Genomic DNA, 20,497 nt, shown 5'->3' on the forward strand with positions numbered 1-20,497 from the left:
AGAAAACCAATAAGGACACAGAAGACTTGGGCAACATTATCACCTTGACCTAACTGGCACTTCTAAAGCACTCTCTACATTAAGACTAGAATACATATTCTCTCCAAGTACACACATAACAGATTCTGGCTCACAAAACCAGTCTCACTAAATTTAAAAGGATTCAACTTGTACAGAGTACGTTCTTTGACCACAATGCAATTAAATTAGAAATCAATGATAGAAAGATACCTGGAAAATACCTATATGTTTGGAAACTAAATAACCCAACTCTAAATGATCCACGTGTCAAAGAAGAAATCAAAAGAGAAATTAGAGAAGTATTTTGAATGGTGTGAAAGCAGAACACATGAGAAGTTGTGGGACACAGCCAAAGCAATACTTAGAAGGGAAAGCCCATATTAGAAAAGAAAGGCCTCCAAGCAATGCCCTCAACTTCCCCTTCCCCTTCAAGAAAATAGAAAAGAACAAAGTAAACCCAGACTGAGCAGAAGAAAGGAAATAATCGAGGCAAGGGAGTGACCAAGCCTTATCTTAAAATCTGCACTGAAGACCCAGATCAGTGAAAACTTGCTCATACTTTGTCAATATTGTTATTTTGAAGCACCTTCTTTTTTATCTTTGATTCCCTTGTGGGTTAATGCAGTACCTCTCTTTTTCTTATATCACATCATCACTGAAACCAGTGGTTTTCTGGAGAACCATTAAACTTCTTTTGGGTTACAAGCAATTCCTATAATATAATTCTACTTCCTCGGGTATAAGAGGCCGCCGGTAGCCAGACACCAGGCTGGCAAGTGTAACCCTCCAGTAGCTGTTGCTTGTATGCATCAACAGAACCTGGTTAACAAGGCTAACCACCAGAAGTTACCCACTCTCGCAAGAAGCCAGGAAACAGACTTGCTGGATAAAACAAGACTCTAATGGAATGGCTGCCCAGCAGGAGCCCATTCCAAATTCTCCTGAGGAATTGCCCGGGGTGCAAAAGCCCTGGAGCAGCCAACAAAAGGAAAACTGGAGATTCCTGAGGAGTCTCATAACACGGCAGAGAGATTTCCCATGACTGACTCCAAGGCAATGTTTCATGTCTCATGTCTACCAGTTTAACTACCTATGACCTATCTGAGAATTATTACCATTCAGAAGAGCTGTAGTCAGAGGGAAGACTATTAACACTTTTTTTTAGATTTTATTTATTTATGAGATTGAGAGAGAAAGGGAACCTCAAGTGGATTCCAAGCTGAGGACAGAGCCCAATGCAGGACTCAATCCCACAGCCCTGAGATCATGACCTGAGCCAAAGCTGAAACCAAGGGCAGCCCCGGTGGTGCAGCAGTTTAGCGCCGCCTGCAGCCCAGGGTGTGATCCTGGAGACCAGGGATCAAGTCCCACGTCGGGCTCCCTGCATGGAGCCTGCTTCTCCCTCTGCCTGTGTCTCTGCCTCTCTCTCTCTCTGAATGAATAAATAAATGAATGAATGAATGAATGAATGAATAAATAAAATCTTTAAAAAATGATGAATGAATAAATCTTTTTTTTTAAACTTCCCATTTGCATTTTTTTTTTTTAAGATTTATTTATTTATGATAGACATAGACAGAGAGAGAGGCAGAGACACAGGCAGAGGGAGAAGCAGGCTCCATGCACCGGGAGCCTGATGTGGGATTCGATCCCGGGTCTCCAGGATCGCGCCCTGGGCCAAAGGCAGGCGCCAAACCGCTGTGCCACCCAGGGATCCCCCTAAATAAAATCTTAAAAAAAAAAAAAAGATCAAAGCTGAAACCAAGAGTTGGATGCTTAGCCCACGAAGCCACCCAAGCGCCCCAACACTTTTTTTTTTTTAACTGAAAAATTAAGCCAGACTTTGACAGAAAGCCACACTGATTTGCTTTGAAATGAGGTCTGGCTTGGCCAAGTAGGTTATATGGAGGCAAGGAGACAAAGCGAGGCACACCAGTTGGCACCAATGAAACCAAGGCATCGAAGATGACGATTCTGCAATGAAGAAGGTGAAATCCCCTAGTTTATTTCCATTTTAGGAAACAGAACTAAAAAAAATCTAGCTTTGGCAAAAAGTCCCTGAAGGAAACTCCTTTGACTGTGGGAAAGAGAAGTGCACTTTGGAGAAAACTCTTGGGAGGGCTTCTGTCAACTCCTGGTGAACAGCCAGTCCCCACCAAGGTTCAAGGTCAATGCCTACTAAGATGTCTTTTCCTTTTCTCTAAAAGAAAGTTAGGGACATATAAAATTAACCCAATTTAGAATTGGGATGTGTAGAATTTTGAGATGTGACACGTAAGTTAGGCACTACGCCATGTAGAAACATGCATGATTTTGTGTGTGTGCTCTTAGAAGAGCAGGATTCTCCTTCAAATCAGATGTGTGCCAAATGTTAAGGGGGAGGGGAGAATGAGGTATTGAGGCCAGCAGGTAAAAACTCCATCAGGGCAGCCCCGGTGGTGCAGCAGTTTAGCACCGCCTGCAGCCCAGGGTGTGATCCTGGAGACCCTGGATCGAGTCCCACGTCAGGCTCTCTGTGTGATGCCTACTTCTCCCTCTGCTTGTGTCTCTGCCTCTCTCTCTCTCTGTCTCTATGAATAAATAAATAAAATCTTAAAAAAAAAAAAAAACTCCATCAGTTAAAATGATCAGAAATTTCTCAACCAATCCAAAATTGGCTCAGTGGGAGCCACACCCACTGTCATACATTGATCCTAATTCTGCAGCCAACTTACCCTTATTCACACTTTCCCTTCTCCACCTCAAAAAGGCAAACCAGCAGATTTATTATTAAAGCAACACTAAGTGTTGATCTCAGGGGGCACCTGGGTGGCTCAGTGGTTGAGCCTTTAGCTCAGGGCGTGATCCCGGGGTCTGGGATCAAGTCCCACATCGGGCTTCCACACAGAGCCTGCTTCTCCCTCAGCCTATGTCTCTGACTCACTCTCTCTCTCTATGTGTCTCATGAGTAAATAAATAAAATCTTTAAAAAAAAAAAAAAAGAAAACTGATTTCAGGATTACAGTCTAAAACTGAGATCAAATGAACAGTGCAAAAAATCATTTTCCCCAGCTGCTTGTTCTGTACTGAGCGGACTGCAGGGAACAGCCAGGGAAAGAGTGTGAAACCCACCCAACCACTGCCTTCAGCAAACACGCACCAGAGATCCCGTTGGGGTGCGAAGGGCAGACTTGAGAATTCCGTGTAAGCATCATGGTTTCTATCTTTTTAGCTATAGATTTATTAGATGCCATCTTTACTTCTTATACAGATTTTAATCTTTTAGAAAAGACTCTAGCAAAAGAATACACCCCTGATGTGATGAAAAAAAGAATAGCCGTATCCACAAATGCATCGCTAAGGGGTGCTCCAGGGACCTTACCTTACTCCCCCTAGTGAGTCTGCAGGTCCCTGGACAAGTCGTTTTAGCCTCTCTGGGCTGCCAAGTGGGGAGACTGAACTGGACAAACCTTGGAAAACTTTTGCATTCTAACATCATATGGATTCAGACTCAGCTTGCAGTAATAACCAAAAGCGACAAGCATTTTGCGCATGAAGGAGGTGGGGGGGCAACAGATGAATGAGGTGGGTGCTGTGGCTGGCTGGTTTTAACCGACTATTTAGTTGTGTCACGCCTAGGGCCAAGATTTCACAGCTTGTGCTCATTCTAAACCCTCCTCTGCCGGCCCCTCCTATTCACCACTGGCTTTCAATGGTTTTTGAGTTTTCCCACACAATATAGGTGGTTTTGTGTTTTGGTAAGAAGAGTCACGGCAGACTCCAGCCAAGGGGGGAGGGTTGGAGAGAAGGTACAAGGCCAGGGGTTGACCAGAACAGCCTGAAAGACTTCACAGAGCAATACCAGGAACAGGGACAGCCACCATCTCGTTTCCCCTTTGGCCCTAGAAAATGAGTCATGACTCACCTCCCTTTCAAGCTTCCTGGCCCACAGTGTAAAGCAGATAAGAAGCTCCTTGGGCTCTACCTTTGTTATTCATTTATTTAAAGAAAGGTGCACCAAACTTCTTGTTTGGTTTTCTTTAGGTATTGTGTTGAGTCTTTTCTATTCCGTATTTAGGAAGACCATACCATATCATTTTAGTCACTGCTTCCTGAGCACCATCGGGGTCCTGCAATGCTGAGCTGGTCTTTTACATGGTTGGTCACTGTCATAAACTGTGAAAATAAAAGTTGCAAAGTCTTCGGGGCTGGTGAAGTATCTGCAGCTGTAGAAGCAAGGAGGCAGGGTTTGCTGAACTAAACGGCAGTCAGAATCCTGGGCTCTGCTACTGCCTTTGCCTCCAACCAGCCTGACTTCTATGCCCCAGTCCCGCTTCTGCAAAATAACAAGGCTGGTGAGCTCATCTCTGAAGGTTTGAAGTCAGCTCCACTTGAAGCTTCCATTTTCACAACTTCCAAGTAAACTTCCAATCTGAGAAAAGGCCATCCATGGTTCATGAAAATAGGCAACAGGCTTGTGAGAGCCCAAAAGCACCCAGTTCTGTCCAGGGAAACATTTGGGCCAAAGACATCCTTTTTTTTTTTTTTTTTAATTAAGATTTTATTTATTTGTTTTAGAGAGAAAGAAAGAGAATGAGGGGAGGTGCAGAGGGAGAGGAACAAGTGGACTCCTCGCTGGAGCACAGAGCCCACCTGGGGGCTGGATCTCAGGACCCTGAGGATCACGACTTGAGCTAAAATCAAGAGTCTGGACAATTAACCATCTGAGCCGCCCAGGTGCCCTGAGCCAAAGACATCCTTCAGTGTAGATTGACTCTACCCCTTCGGTAACTTTTTAGAGATTTCCTGCTAGCAGGGTTTGTTTCTATCTTCCTAATGTCTGTAGGGCCCAAACTTTCCACAGCCCACACCTGTCCTCCCAAACTGCTGGCCCTCCCAGACCACACCACCCGGGTGCTACACAAACTTTATTACTGAGGTCCATCCACCAGATGTTCTTCCTTCTTCACCTAAGCCACCTGGGAAAAACCAATTCTGGGCATCTCATTTTCAAAGACTCTGTGTGCCAAAAAGCCACTTTGTGCCAAATACCTAGATGTCAAGACGCTGTGCCAGGCTCTTTACATACTTTGTCTAATTTAATCTCACAACCACCTTACGAAGCAGGTATTCATAATGCCATGTTTCTAATAAGGAGACTGAGGTGTGGAGAGGTTGAGTAACATGCTCAAGGTCACATGGCTGGCAAGCAGCAGAAATAGTATTTGAATCCAGATTTATACCACAGATCCTGTACTGGGTACAGGATCTTTTATTGTCATTGCTGTTGTTGTTTTTAAGTTTATTTAAGTAATCTCTATATCCAGTGTGGGGCTCAAACTTATGAGCCCAAGATCAAGAGTCACATGCTCTTCCAACTGAGCTAACCAGGTGCCCCTGTACTGGGTTTCTGAAAACAGTTTTACTGAGATAAAACCCCACGCACCCTACAAATCACCCCTTTATACAATTCGATGGTTTTTCACAGATCTGTGCGATCATCACCATAGTCCAGTGTAGAACATCTTCTCACCTCCAAAGAACCCCTAACCCTTTAGTTATCACCTTATCTCTACCTCTCCCCTCCCAGGTTTAGGCAACCACTAGTCTACTTTGTCTCTTTAGCTTTTCCTATTCTGGACTTCCATATAAATGGGTCGTGTAATACATGCTCTTTGTGACTGGCTTCTTTGACTTAGCATATTTCCAAGGGAAGACTGTCCTCCTAGCATATCCTGCCTCAGATGAGGGACCCCAAAAGGTATGGACAGCATATCATGTGAGCAATGCATGATGAACCCTGTTTTGGGCAGCAGCAGAAATTATTTTATAGACAGCTGTTTTCAGATACTTAGAGAGCCTTTGGATCACTTGGGTAGCATCTACGGATATAAGCAGACTGTCTGACATGAAAGCTCCCCACACTAGGTGTGAAGCTGGCCTATGGTGACCAGTGACCCTTTCAAGACTAAATTCTTTGATTCTGGGCAGTCCTGGTGGCACAGCGGTTTAGCGCCGCCTGCAGCCCAGGGCATGATCCTGGGGACCCTGGATCGAGTCCCACGTCGGGCTGCCTGCATGGAGCCTGCTTCCCCCTCTGCCTATGTCTCTGCTTCTCTCTCTCTCTCTGAATAAATAAATAAATCTTTAAAAAATAAATAAATAAATAAATAAATAAATAAATAAATAAATTCTTTGATTCTGCCAAATTCATATAAGAAATGGCTATACATGAAAAGTCTGCCCGGCCTTAGTTTAATGAGACTGGTCCTATACAGTTTTGTTCATTAGATTCATCCTGGAGGTGTGCTCAGTAGGACTGGAAATGAATAGTAGCAAAAGTTTTTGTTTCTCTCAATCCCTGGTGGTCTCTGTGAGGCTTCAACAATTAATGACTCTTCGAGCATCAAAGGAATTCATTCAGCTGAAGCTCCAGATGAGGCCCACTCTGGTATATTCCCAACTATCATTTGGTTTTAGGATTGGGGTACCTGATTGTACCTTTCCAAATATCAATTAATTTATTTTATTTTTTAAGATTTTATTTATTTATTCATTCAAGAGAGACACAGACATAGGCAGAGGGAAAAGCAGGCTCCTCGCAGGGAACCCGATGCAGGACTGGATCCCAGGACCCAGGGATCATGAGCTGAGCCAAAGGCAGATGCTCAACCATTGAGCCACCCAGGTGCTCCGCAAATATCAATTAATTTTAAAAAGCCTTCTAGTTGACTTGATAATTACTTCAAACTAGGAACCAATTTCACAACAAAACACAATTAATTAGTTTAATATATGAATTAAATCTAATCTGTGGAATAGCATTTTTCTTTTTCAAGTGGGCCATTATATTTTACAAAGTGTTGTCTATCCTTTTTTTTAAATAAAAAGGCTCTTTATTTTGCAGATGATCTTACCTGAGTCTGGCTATTTAGGTAAATACCTTCCCCACAAATGGCCAATCATTTAAAAAGTATACAGTTCAACAGCACTGTCTGATTAAGCAGTACCACCTGATATCTTCTATTCATTCATTTTAAGTCAACAGAGATTGCCTCCCGTACACTGCTCAGGTCAAGGAGAGAATTAGGGCAGGGCGGATTCTCATTCTTTGATAATCTCCAGACAATCTTGAAATCTATTTTGGGAATAACAGATGTGGGTCTAACTGGATCTTTCTCAAAGTTCTTTCCAAAGCCTGAGTTGGAACTCTCTGTGTGTCCCTCAGAAACAACTGGTATAGTTATGGAGGAGTGGAACAGGAATCAGAAGACAGTTCAGTTGCTTCTCTGGTGTAATTCCTAGGAGGCCAAATGAGTTTTGAGGTTGTTTCACTGTCTTTCCAGACCTCTGTAAAATGGGGTGAAAACACTGCCTTGCTGCCTTCTCATAGTTATGGTGGAGTTCCAACTCAATGGCACATGTGCAAGTCTCTGAACTCGACCATCTTCTAGAAGCTTCACCTGCATTAAACACCAGTCTGGTAAGGGCCCAAGAGCCGCAGCTAAGGGGACAACTGTTTACATGTCACACAGCTTGCATTCTTTCTGTAATTGGCTCCCTGGGTTCTACCCTAGGTTTTAAATTTTGTTTTAAAACAAAGATTGCGTTTGGTCACATGAAACTGCCTTAAATAGGCAATCTATAATTAGCTCCAGCTGAAGCTTCAACTCCCAGAGTCACTACCGGTGTCGTCATCTCTTTTCTTTCTTTAATAAGCTCTGCCCCTCTTCGGTCCTAGGACGGGCTTCTGGTTAACATGCCCTGGCCGGCTGCCATGAGTTTCTCTGCCCACAACCATTTTGTCATTTTTCCTCAACCGTCCCAATTTCTTCTGAAATAAAGGCAGGTGACCCAAACTGCTGGTTCATGTCTAAAGAAAACTTGACTTGACCCATTGTAGGCTAGCCAGAGGCTTTATGTGGTCACAAGGCCTGGGTTCACACCACACACTGATAAGCACTCACAGGGGATTCCTGCGCAAACCCTAACATCTAGGACTGGTCCTCTGGGTCTCATGATGCAGCTACCAAAGCGTGATGTTGTGTTTTTCAATGCCTATTCCCATAGCAGATGACCCATTTCAAACCGAAGGCCCCCCACATTCTCTTTTGGTTTTGTTAGTTCTGCAAAACTACAGCACTGTTTTTTCTGTATGTAGCTAATACTGATAGAATTTCAACAGGAAGTGGGGGGGGGGGTTCGTGAGAGAGGGTGTCTTCCTGTGGCCCAGTTATTGACAAAAAGTCAGGTTCTCTAATACTTCAACCATTTGCCACAGGACTAACTTGTATATAAATGAATAAAATAGATCATTCCCAATTTCTCTCAAGCTGTACACTAATTTTACTTATATAAAACCCAAAAAAGTTGTAGAAATAGAGTCCATACTAAATCCACACACCAAAAGAATGATAAAGAAGGGGCAGCCCCGGTGGCACAGAAGTTTAGCTGCCGCCTGCAGCCCAGGGCATGATCCTGGAGACCCTGGATGAGTCCCACGTCAGGCTCTCTGCATGGAGCCTGTTTCTCCCTCTGCCTGTGTCTCTGCCTCTCTCTCTCTCTGCATCTCTATGAATAAATACATAAGAAATCTTAAAAAAAAAAAAAAAAGAATGATAAAGAATTGTTTCACATCACACAACTGAGATTAGTCAAAGATTTCAGCCAATGTGACCCCAAGGGGAAAAGCTCCTTTTAGTTAATTAAAGTTTTAACACTGGAAATCAAAATGATCACTCCCTCCTTATTTCCCTTACAGATTTACTGGCCAAAAAAAGGGATTAACATTAATATCAGATGTATCATGAATCACAGTTGAGGCACAAAGTACGTACAAATATTGAATAAAGCCAGATGCCCTCAATGTGCCTGGGTAGGTTCACAAAAGCAGAAAGGTTCACCTAGGCTCACACTTCACCAAACTCCTAAAGCACAGACCCTGAGTTTAGCCATCCCATCTTTCCAGGCAACTTATTCATCAGATATGCATGGAAAAATATCTAGGGGCGCCAGGGTGGCTCAGATAGCTAAGAGTCTGCCTTTAGGCTCAGGTTGTGATCTCCAGTCCTGGGACAAGCCCTGCATTGCTCCGGGCTCAGAAGGGAATCTGCTTCTCCAGAGGATTCTTCCCCGTTTGTGCTTTCTCAACTGACTAAATAAAATATTTTAAAAATCTAGCTCATTGTATAAAAATGCAGGGAAAATAAAAATCTCAAACTTGTCTCCAAGCCTCTTAGACTTGGCCAAAAATTCTATCTTGCATAGTTTTACTCTCGGTCTTCTAGGCTGATCCTAAGTAGGTTAATTTTTTTTTTTTTTTAAGATTTTATTTACTTAAGAGACAGAACACCGGGGAGAGAGCAAGCACAAGTGGGGGGCAGAGAGAGAAGGATAAGCAGGCTCCCGACTCAGCAGGCTCAATCTCAGATCCTTGAGGATCATGACCTGAGCCAAAGACAGACGCTTAACCAACTATGCCACCCAGGCACCCAGGTTAAATACTTTAGATGTTGATCCAATACCCTGTAGCCAGAAGTTAAAAACACCTTAGATATACCCACCTGACCAACAAATGGGTTTAAAGTCACTGGTGTTTTATCAGATTTTTTTCATACTTGGCTATAAGAGATTCTCTAATTGTTGTATGTACAAATGGACCAAACAAACGAAAAGAGAAACAGGTTACCAGGTAAAGTACTCGGAAGTTCTATCCCACGTTGGAAATCAGATTAAGTCATAATAAATGAAATACTTGGGAAGAGTATCTGCAGCTACCAAGCCAGGGTGGGAAATACCAGGAGAGATAGAAGGGGAAGTGACAAGCCTCTGCTTGAGGTTCTTCTGAAGAAAGAACAGCACTTTTCTGGCAGGCCTAGATGGCCATTCTTGGTCCTCCCATTCCTCTTAGCCAAAGCCCGTTCCAGAATAGGAGTAAAAGTATCCCCTTCTCGGTGTGCAACGCTTTCACTTTTAGGAAGAATTTTCCTCCTTCCCCTCGAGATCACCATTCCATCTTCCGGATAACCATGTCAAATGAGGATGAACCTAAACCATGAGAACTGTCAAGTGTTGAGTCTTCACCAACCTCCTCACAGATCTGCCTGAAACCCCAGTTCCCATTTTTTCTACTCCCACATGCTTCTAAGAGGAACCAGATCAGGGCCCGCGGCTGGCAAAGAATCGAGAGGGGAGGGGGGGGCCGCCGGAGGATGGATGAAATAGTCAATGCAGCGGAGGGGAGGGCATCAAGCTTAGCTTGGAGGTCAGGAGGTGACAAAAGGCGACCGCCGAGACCTGGCCTCCTACTTGGAGAGAAGGCCGAGCAAAAAGGGCTATCCGCCCACCAGACAGCCCCAGAGGGCCCACCTGTGCCTACAGAGGGCCTTTCCCCCTAGTCCAAGCGCCCACAGAGCTCAAAAAGGAGCTCCACTCCCACGAGCACACACACGGCGCGTCCCACCCAGCCCAAGAGGCCGTCCACCAGCCCCGCCGCCACGCTCCACGGTGCTGCTCAAGAAGCCGGGCCGCTCAGACCTGTCACCCCGACCGCCGGAGGAGCTGGGGCGCGAAGGGACCCCTCCCAGCCCGCGCCGACTGAGCGCGCCGCCTACCCGGAGCTCGCCCTCCGTGCGGTGCAGTCCCAGGCGCCGCAGCCCCACGGCCAAGTCGTTGACACACAGGCCGCCGTCGCGGTTGACGTCGAGAGTCTGGAAGAGGCTCCACAGGCGCAGCTGGTGGTCCGGGCCCCCGCAGACGGCGCCGCCGCACGGGTCCACGGACGCCGGAGACGAGGCGGACGACGAGGAGGCGGCGGCGGCGGCGTCCGGCGGCGGGGAAGCCACGCAGCGGCACAACACACTGCTCACCATCGGGCGCGAGGCAGGGGCGCCCGGCGCGGGGCGGGGGAGGCTGGCCGGCGGGGAGAACGCGGAAGACACGCGGGAGTCCCCAGACAGGAGCGCGGGTTGAGAGAAGCCGGCAAGCGGGCGGGAGGGGCCGCTTCCGGGAGCCCGGCCCCGCCCCGCCCCGCCGCGCGCCGCCCGCCGCCTCGCTGGCCACGCCCCCAAGCGCGCCACCGGCCAATCACAGGCCCGGGCCGCCCCCCGGCGGGGCGGGGCCTTCCCGAGGACAGGCCACGCCGCCGACTGCCTGGATCAGGGGAGGAGGCGGGGCGATCCCTGCTCAGCCTGCGGTCGATTCAAACTGAAGGAGGCAGGGATTGGCTGAGCTGGGCTAGAGAGAGCAAATCACGCCGCGATAGGCAGAAGTTCTGTGATTGGCAGGCGGAAGGCCCCGTGTCCAATTTCCATCGAGAACGCTGCTTAGGCTAAGGAATCCTGAGTAGACATCGTAGTCTCCGGTGGGAAATAGGATTTGTGTGAGGACCAACTGGGAGCTGCGGCTACGAAGCAGAATTTGCCCCCGTGAGTAGGATTAAAATTAATTGGCCAGTGGTTCGAGGCCGAAAGCACTAGGAGGCCGGGTTTTGGCACTCTAACTCCCTAAACCACCAATAAAACAGCTGAATTTAACGGCGTAATAGTCGTAATGCTGACGATTGAGGGACAGAACGATTTTCCAATGGAAGTGAGTAAAGGCAGGTGGGCGGAGCGCTCTGTAGCGACAGACACACGTTTAGGCCAATGACCAGGCCAATTTGGTAAGTAGGCGTGCTCTCCAGTTGAGCGACAGATCAAAGGAACCAGTGATCGGCGTGACGTCTGAGCCCCAACCAATCAGGAGGGCGGGTTCCCCTGAAGACGCTCTGGGAGGCGGGAAGAGGGGAAGTGGGCGGATCTCCGCACACCCCGGCGGAAGAGGCAGATTCAGGAAGCCATTACGCAGCTGGCTGGCAGCGGCCGGGCCGGTCGGGGCTGGGCCCTACGCACTTTGCGTAGCGAAGGGGGTTACCAAAGGCCTGGTGCTTGGCCTTGGGCAAGCCCGGCCTCTCCCCTGTAGGGGGGGGTGTGTGAGGGGCCAGGCTGGGGAAGAAGGGAAGGGGAATTGGGGCAGTTGAGGGGATTATAATTTCTTTAAAAAGGGGGGGTGGGGAGAGGCCATGGCTGTCCCAGCCAAGAAGAGGAAGATGAACTTCTCTGAGCGAGAGGTTGAGATCATCGTGGAGGAGCTGGAACTAAAGAAACACCTGCTGGTGAACCACTTCAACGCCGGGGTCCCTCTGGCTGCCAAGAGTGCGGCCTGGCATGGCATCTTGAGAAGGGTCAACGCTGTGGCCACCTGCCGCAGGGAGTTGCCTGAGGTCAAGAAGAAGTGGTCTGACCTCAAGACCGAGGTCCGTCGCAAGGTGGCCCAGGTCCGGGCAGCGGTGGAGGGTGGCGAGGCCCCAGGGCCCACTGAGGAGGATGGAGCCGGTGGGCCTGGGACAGGTGGTGGCAGTGGCAGCGGTGGCCCAGCTGTAGCCCCCGTCCTGCTCACCCCCATGCAACAGCGCATCTGCAACCTGCTGGGTGAGGCCACCATCATCAGCTTGCCCAGTACCACAGAGATCCACCCCGTGGCCCTCGGACCCACAGCCACTGCAGCTGCAGCCACGGTCACCCTGACACAGAGTGAGTGACCTCTCCCACCCAGTCTGTCGTGCATAAATGGGAAGGGCCAGCCAAGAGCTGGGGCAGCCTGGGGAAGGTTGGCTGCCAAGGGTCAAAGGTCAGATGGGAGACTCTGAAGACCATGAGGCCTTCCAAGAGCTCCCCAGACAGAAGTGATCCTGTACTCTTTGGGACTTCCTCAGCACGCAGTCTGGACTTCTGAGGAGCTGGATTGCTCTCAACCGTTTTGCCACCATTCCTGTCCATGACTGACTGAACTCTGTGATCCTTGAAGACAGAGACCATGTCTGGATCCTCCCCCCTCCCCCCCCCATCACAGGTCCTGGCCCTTAGTGGCAGTCAGGACATATCTGTCAAATGAATAGATAGACGGGAATGATAATACCCAAGTGAGACATCGATTCTGGACAAAGACATTCTGGGTTTTCAATGCGGGGAGCATTCATCAGGCACTGCCCAGAAAACTCACGATTCCTAGTGTTAATCTATTCGTTCCTTCAGTCCTCAAACACTAGATCTTATTCCTTCCACGTCAGACCCTGTGCTTGGCACCAGGATTACCCTGGTGTTTAAAATACAGGCCAAACTGTATTCTAGTAGGACAGATAAGACACACCCATGAACAACTGTACTGTCGGTCAGGAGAACCTAAGGACTCAGAAGAGGAAGGGGCTTCCTGTGGGGGTGGGGACTCACAGCTGATGTTGGCATGGTAGGGTAGAGAAAGTTGTCCTTTCCCACAAGCCAGGAGGCCCAAACAGCCCACCCAGAATTCCTTTCAAAGGTTCTCAGTTATGAATGACAGTGGTTTTGTTGGACTTCTTAGTTCAGATAAGGGTTTGTACCAGTAACTGTTAACTGCTAGTTTGTGCTGGGCTGTGACCTGTATCAGCCGGTGATTCTCAGTGGGGTTTGGGGGAATTGGGTGTATGTGTGAGTACCATCCCCATGCAGTCATGTTTCCTAAGGATATCAAGGTGGGAAAGAGGATCAAACACTGGTCTAAGTCAGTTGCTATTCTAGAACTAGAAGGACAAGGTGATGGAGTAGGTGGGAGGCATTTATTGGGCACTTAAGCAACTGCTGTCCCGCTCCCACCTCCTTTTCTGCTTGGCTGTAAAAGAAGGAGGGAGGTAGGAGGACTAGTGTGGTTACCAACAGTTCAGGTAGAGTCCCATCCAAGCTGGCTACTGTGTGCCAGCCCTGCAGGGAGCATGTGGCCCTGCCTTTGTTAGCTGGAGGCATACCAGTGAAGTGGTTACCCGCAAGTTGGACTCTGGTGTTAGGGAGACCTGGGTTTATTTCCTGGACCTGCTGAATAAACTGTGTGACCTTAGGCAAGTCACTCCATGTTTTTGAGTCTGTTGCCTCGTCTCCCAAGATGAACATGACAGTACCTGCCTCTTGGTGTCTTGTGAGGATTCATTGAGCTAACAAGTGTGAAGGGCTTAGCACAGTACCGAGCACATAGTGGGTGCCCTAAATTTTTTGCTAGTATTGTCATTAGCTTTGCTTTTGCCAGATCTGGTACTGGCCCTTTGGTTACCAAGTAGATTCTAAATGCTTTAGACTCCAGACTTATATGAGAAGAGCTCTAAAGCCAGAGGAGACCTGAATTCCCCTGAATAGGGATTAATGGCCTCCTGCCAACCCCATTTGGCCAGCTTCATTCCTTCCAGAAGGTGACCTGCCATTGCCTTTGGTGTTTCTTCCCCACAGTCCCCACGGAGACCACCTATCACACACTCGAGGAGGGAGTGGTGGAGTACTGCACGGCAGAGGCCCCTCCACCCTTGCCAGCCGAGGCCCCCGTAGAGATGATGGCCCAGCACGCCGACACCTCAGTCAAACCCCAAGCACTCAAGAGCCGCATAGCCCTCAACTCAGCCAAGCTGATCCAGGAGCAGCGGGTCACCAATCTGCATGTGAAGGAGATCGCCCAGCACCTGGAGCAGCAGAATGACCTGCTACAGATGATCCGCCGCTCCCAGGAGGTGCAGGCCTGTGCCCAGGAGCGCCAGGCCCAGGCCATGGAGGGCACCCAGGCAGCGCTGAGCGTCCTCATCCAGGTCCTCCGACCCATGATCAAAGATTTCCGGCGCTACCTGCAGAGCAACACGCCCAACCCCACGCCTGCCTCTGAGCCTGGACAGGTGGCCCAGAATGGGCAGCCCGACAATATCATCCAATGAGGGCAGGGATTGCGCCAGCTTTCTGCTATGATTGGATGACACCACTGTGGTCTTGTAAGTGGGTTCCATGACTGGCCTTAGGCTAGGGCTGGTCACATGGCCAGCTCTCTCTTTGACAGACTGTTAGGAATCCACTGTTTCTCAGAAGTGAGGGAGACTGAGCAGAACTTGTGCTCCTGGGAGCTGAACTGCCTTACCCCTACCATTTGAGCTGCCTTGCTGAGAGCTTGCAGATTGGTTAGGTGGGGTTTGGGTACTGGTGATACAACACGTGGTGTCGAGCCAGGGCTTGTAAAAGGACACAATGGGAGGGGAGGTTCTCACTGGTGGCCTTCTCATAGCTTGGGGTGGGGGGGGTGCCCGGAGGGTCTGTGCTGAAATGCTGCCCCACCCCGCAGTGTCATCCTTTTGAATGAGATAATGTCAGTGGTGCTGGCATGGGCACAATATCTTCTTCCTCCCTTGGGAGGCAGAGTGACTGGGCCTGAGGAGGAAGCTCCACCCTGTTCTCCTTCCCACTGTGCCTCCATTCTCAGGGGACTTTAGTCAATCTGTGCTCTCTCCACACCCCACCCCACTCCGGGCGTAGCAGGGACCCCTGTTATGCCCCCAGGCTGCCTCTGCATTACACCCAGGATGCAGTCCATGGGGCTCAGGAGTGCTAGGTGTGCTGGGGACAGCCTGGCCACCAGCCAGTCTTCCCTGCATCCTCAGGCAGCCCTTCCGTGGTTGGTCCTGACAGCTTTTTGACTCAGGGCAAGATTCCGGCTTTAGGTGCAGTAAATTTGAGAGAGAACGGACCAATGTGGAAATTCATTGCTCCCCTGCAGTGGTTCTGAGGTGACCAATTGGCTTCTTCCAGAAGCTTGCTTCAAGCCAGTTGTATTTATTCTATACACTTATCCCTCCTTGGAAGGGGCAGGCAGCTCTGGCCACAGCCTCCATCCTGTCCTTACTGGCTGCATGATTCTGAAACTCAGTGTGGGGGGAGAAAGAAAAAGAAAAGTATGCGTGTAGGGGGAAAGGGCATCAGGCCCTAGATTCCCTCTCACATTATTCAGCACCTTGTGTTCTTGCGAGACCCCAACTGGCTGCCAAGGTGAATCTAAAGGCCTGATCAGCCCTGAACATTTGAGGGGGAGAGCCAAAGCTGACCCAAGAAGTGGGATCTTTACTTTCGTGCTCGGGAAAGAGCAGACTGACCTCGGAGCACCAAAGGAGGTAGTGTTCCGTGTCCCATCTTGATGCTCTTGCCCCTTTTGTGGGGAGTTTACCGAGATGGCACTTGCTTGGTTCATTTCCAGAATTGCCCTTGATCACTGAGACCCTTACATCTTCCCCAATCATTCTCCAGGATTGCCATTTTGCTGCCGATGCCTTGGCTACATGGGACCAGTGGTAACACCTCAAGGCTCCAGATCTCAGCTAAACAATGAAGGTGTTGCCCTTCTGGGCAACTTATGCTTAGAATGCTCACTTCACTGTTGCAATCACAGGAAGATGCCCCCAAAGACAGTTGGGAGGTGACTGCGGAACACCAGCCTCTCTAGAGGGCAGGTGTGGCGCCAACTACTGAGCAATGGAGAGGAATCAGACTGGGGAGGGGGGTGGGTGACAGAAGGAAGCTCAGTGGAGCCAGAAAGCTACAGCCTCCATGGAGCCGGATGGCCCTGGCAGGGAATCTATGAGGCTTTCCTGAGGCTTTGCCACTTGGTTTAGTTTTTCTTTGGGGTTGGCAATCTGAGCCAATATTGCATCTGTTCCAATTGGTATAAAGAGGAGGCCTGGATCACTTAAACTGACTGTTCCTTTCCAGGTCATAATTTTAAATTAAAAATATATCACTTTTTTTACACATATCTGTGTCTTTATTGATTATATATAGAAGAGATAGGGGCTGGCAGAGAGAAGGGACTGGCACACGATGGCCCCCAGGTCAAATCTGGCCCACCACCTGTCTTTGTAAATAAAGTCTTATTGGAACACAGTCACCCCCATTCATTTACTTAAAGTCTGTGGCTGTTTTTGTGCTACAGTAGCAGAGTTGAGTAACTGTGGCAGAGACCTCTGGCCCACAAAACCAAAGGTATTTACTCTGGCCCTTTACAGAAAAGCCTGCCTATCCCTTGCTGAGAGCAATGTTCCAAACTCTAGATGAGAATTACCTGGGCTGTCTGATAAACGTACCTCAAACCTGACCCCCCTAAAACCTAGAAGAGACTCCTGGAGGGAGAGCTCTAAGAATCTGCTTTGTAAGCAAGCTCTCTGGGTAATTCTGGTACTTCCTGAAAGTTACAAATTTTGGCTTAGAGGCTAGAAAGACTTAAACTCGGCTAGAATCATGGAATCACAGATTCATGCCCCATAGAGGGCTGATTCTCTGGAGTTGCTGTTGATAAGTCCTGCCAAGCAAAGATTCTCACTTAAAATTGGCCTTCAGGGATCCCTGGGTGGCGCAGTGGTTTGGCGCCTGCCTTTGGCCCAGGGCACGATCCTGGAGATCCAGGATCGAATCCCACGTCGGGCTCCCGGTGCATGGAGCCTGCTTCTCCCTCTGCCTGTGTCTCTGCCTCTCTCTCTCTGTGACTATCATAAATAATAAATAAAAAAAAATTAAAAAAAAAAAATTGGCCTTCATTCTGGAGATTGGAGGGATCCCAACCTTCCTGAACATAGTTTTTGTTTGTTTGTTTGTTTGTTTGTTTGTTTGTTTGTTTGTTTTTAAGATTTTATCTATTAATGAGAGACAGAGAGAAAGGCAGAGACACAGGTAGAGGGAGAAGAAGGATCCATTCAGGGAACCCAATATGAGACTCGATCCCGGGACTCTGGGATCACACCCTGAGCCAAAGACAGATGCTCAACTGCTGAGCCACCCAAGCATACCCTTCCTGGGCATAGTTATCACTCTCTCCCATACTTAGTAACAATAAAAACAGAATTATCAAGCCTTTGCTCTGTCTAGGCCTTGAAAGCATTACCTTATTTACTCCTTGCAACAGCCCCATAAATTAGGTAATAATACTGTTCTCACTTTGCAGATGAGGATATCAAGGATCAGAGAGGTTAAGCTATTTGCCAAAAATCACACAGCTACCTTATTCTCTGGGGTGGCCCATGCTTTAAACAATGCTGACCTCCACAATAGCCAAACTGTGGAAGGAGCCTCGGTGTCCATTGAAAGATGAATGGATAAAGAAGATGTGGTTTATGTATACAATGGAATATTCCTCAGCCATTAGAAATGACAAATACCCACCATTTGCTTTGATATGGATGGAACTGGAGGGTATTATGCTGAGTGAAATAAGTCAATCGGAGAAGGACAAACATTGTATGGTCTCATTCGTTTGGGGAATATAAAGAATAGTGAAAGGGAATAAAGGGGAAAGGAGAAAAAATAAGTGGGAAATATCAGGGAGACAGAACATGGAAGACTCCTAACTCTGGGAAACGAACTAGGGGTGGTGGAAGGGGAGGAGGGCGGAGGGTGGGGGTGACTGGTTGACGGGCACTGAGGGGGGCACTTGATGGGATGAGCACTGGGTGTTATTCTGTATGTTGGCAAATTGAACACCAATAAAAAAATAAATTTATTATTAACAAAACAAAAAACAAAAAAACAAAACCATGCTGGCCTCGCTACCAGTCAGATGTGAAATCACCTAGAGACAATTTGAGCCTGGCCTTGGGGAGTTTCTAGGTCAAATGTGGAAGCCCAGGAGGCACCTGGTGTTACTACCCTTGACACTTGAAAGGGAAACACAGTGACCTCTCCAACTCTATACAGGCTTTGGACATTCCTATTAAGAGGGAAAAGGGTGGCTTAACAGAACTGAACTCATGTCTCGGTGCTACTGGAGAAATGTCAGTTACACTGGAGAGACTTTTTGGAGTCCTTCCTGCAATGTGGGATTTTACATAAAATCCTCCAAGCCACTGAAGCTTACTGCTTCAGGCAATGAAGCTTTTTACATTTTAAACCATTTTGAAGGTGAGAATTCTGGGTGGCTCAGAGGTTGACCTGGCCTTTGGCTCAGGGCGTGATCCTGGACCCTGGGATCAAGTCCCACATCAGGCTCCTTGTGGGCAGCCTGCTTCTCCCTCTGCCTATGTCTCTGTCTCTCTCTGTTTCTCATGAATAAATAAATAAAATCTTTAAAAAAAAAATGGGGCTGCTGAGTAATAGTCCCTACTTGCTAGGGGTGTCATAAGGTATTAATCAGTGGAGAGAGATGCCATTTATTGAGCATTAACCATGTGCAGCACTGTATGTATTAACTCATTTCATGAGATTAGTCGGGTCTGTAACACTTGGCCTGTACCTACGATATGACATGCTCAATAAACACTGGCCACTGTCATCATTATTACAGTGTCTTGATACTCCAAAGGGGTAACTAGTGAGTCTTCTCTTGAGATCACAATAGGAGCTTTGTCAAAAGGGGTTTGAGCTTAAATGACAATCATTTGTGATCTTGCAGTATGAAGAAGGCTCAGAGGAAACAGCTTGTCTCTGTTTCTGTGTCAGCTGGAGCACTCTCCTGGGCATGGGGGGTCCACTTCCAAGATGGCCTACTCACATACCTTGCAAACTGTTGCTGGATGTGGGCTGGGAACTGGACCAAGGCCAGGAGTTGGGGAGGGGGACACCCCAGTTTTCCTCTCCATGGGTAATTCTCCATGTGGCTGCTTGGACTCCCTCACAGCATGGTGGCTGGGGTTCCCAGCACAGGAAGCCAAAGCTGCCTGTCCCATTAAAGATTAGACTTCAGGGACACCTGGGTGGCTCAGCGGTTAAGCGTCTGCCTTTGGCTCAAGGCATAATCCTGGAGTCCTGGGATCAAGTCCCACATTGGGCTCCATGCATGGAACTGTTTCTCCCTCTGCCTAGGTCTCTGCCTCTCTCTGTGTGTCTTTCATGAATAAATAAATAAAATCTTAAAAAAAAAAAAAAAAAAAAGATTAGGCTTCAATCTGGCCCAGCATCACTTTGTCACATTCTCTTGGTCAGGCAGTCACCAGCCAGCCCAGATTCAAGGGGATCCAGGAAGAGATTCCACCTCTTTTTGGAGGTGATGGCCCTGGCAAATGGGGGAGGAGAGGACCTGATGGAGGCCATGGCTGCAATCAAGCTAACTTGCTGCTTTTATTGTTATAAATTAGAGTCAGGACTCCTGACCCATGAAAGACAGAATCTCCTCCCCATTCCTGCATTCTGCCAATCAGGAGGGAAGGAAGCTCCCCTAGTTTTGAAACAGAACCTCTTGAACCTGCTTTTCCATTTCTTGTAGCTTTGAGTCCAGATAATAGAAAGCAGAAAACCTCAGCAGAATGAAGACTGCTTTGGCTCCTACTTGGGAAATCTTTGCCCATTAGAAAGGGCCCTGTGCCCTGGAAGGGCCCATCTGTGCAGACCCACTTGGAAATCTCCCTGGAAGAGGCTTCCTGACCTGTGGGAGGGGAATTCCAGACAACTGGTCAGGGTGGCAAGCTGGTGGCTGAGGGGAACAGGCAGGGACAAACCACTCTTGTCATTAGAAGAGGATGAGCTAAACTAGCGTGGATATCTACAAAGGAGGAGATGGCTCTCAAAATGGCCTGTCTGGTGACAGAGGTATAGAGGCTATGCTGGAATGTACTGGTTCTCTGTCAAATTTGGGCCATCGTCTTCTGCACCCCACCTCTTCCCTGGCAAACTGGTGGGTGGCGCCTTGGGGTGCAGCCTGGTTA

The 20,497-nt window shown here is 48.3% G+C and overlaps 2 protein-coding genes across 5 annotated transcripts in view; one reads left to right on the plus strand and one right to left on the minus strand.

The window, feature by feature from the left end:
* SLC25A25 (solute carrier family 25 member 25) overlaps window positions 1-10,949 on the minus strand; it is a 35,949-nt gene extending 25,000 nt beyond the window's left edge. Inside the window, exon 1 of one of the 4 annotated variants that reach the window (XM_025475273.3) lies at window positions 10,614-10,949. In XM_025475273.3, coding sequence (XP_025331058.1) covers window positions 10,614-10,871 — 258 coding nt within the window. In that variant the 5' untranslated portion in view covers window positions 10,872-10,949. The remainder of the gene's footprint in view (window positions 1-10,613) is intronic. The other 3 variants (XM_025475272.3, XM_049114420.1, XM_049114423.1) reach the window with 3 other exon arrangements.
* Window positions 10,950-11,678: 729 nt separating this feature from the next.
* NAIF1 (nuclear apoptosis inducing factor 1) lies at window positions 11,679-16,621 on the plus strand. The gene is made up of 2 exons (XM_025475271.3): window positions 11,679-12,572; window positions 14,292-16,621. The coding sequence occupies exons 1-2, from the start codon at window positions 12,062-12,064 to the stop codon at window positions 14,762-14,764; spliced, it is 984 nt and encodes a 327-aa protein (XP_025331056.1). The 5' UTR covers window positions 11,679-12,061; the 3' UTR covers window positions 14,765-16,621.
* Window positions 16,622-20,497: the final 3,876 nt, after the last annotated feature.

The sequence above is a fragment of the Canis lupus genome, chromosome 9, assembly GCF_003254725.2.
Source record: "Canis lupus dingo isolate Sandy chromosome 9, ASM325472v2, whole genome shotgun sequence".
Taxonomy (NCBI): domain Eukaryota; kingdom Metazoa; phylum Chordata; class Mammalia; order Carnivora; family Canidae; genus Canis; species Canis lupus.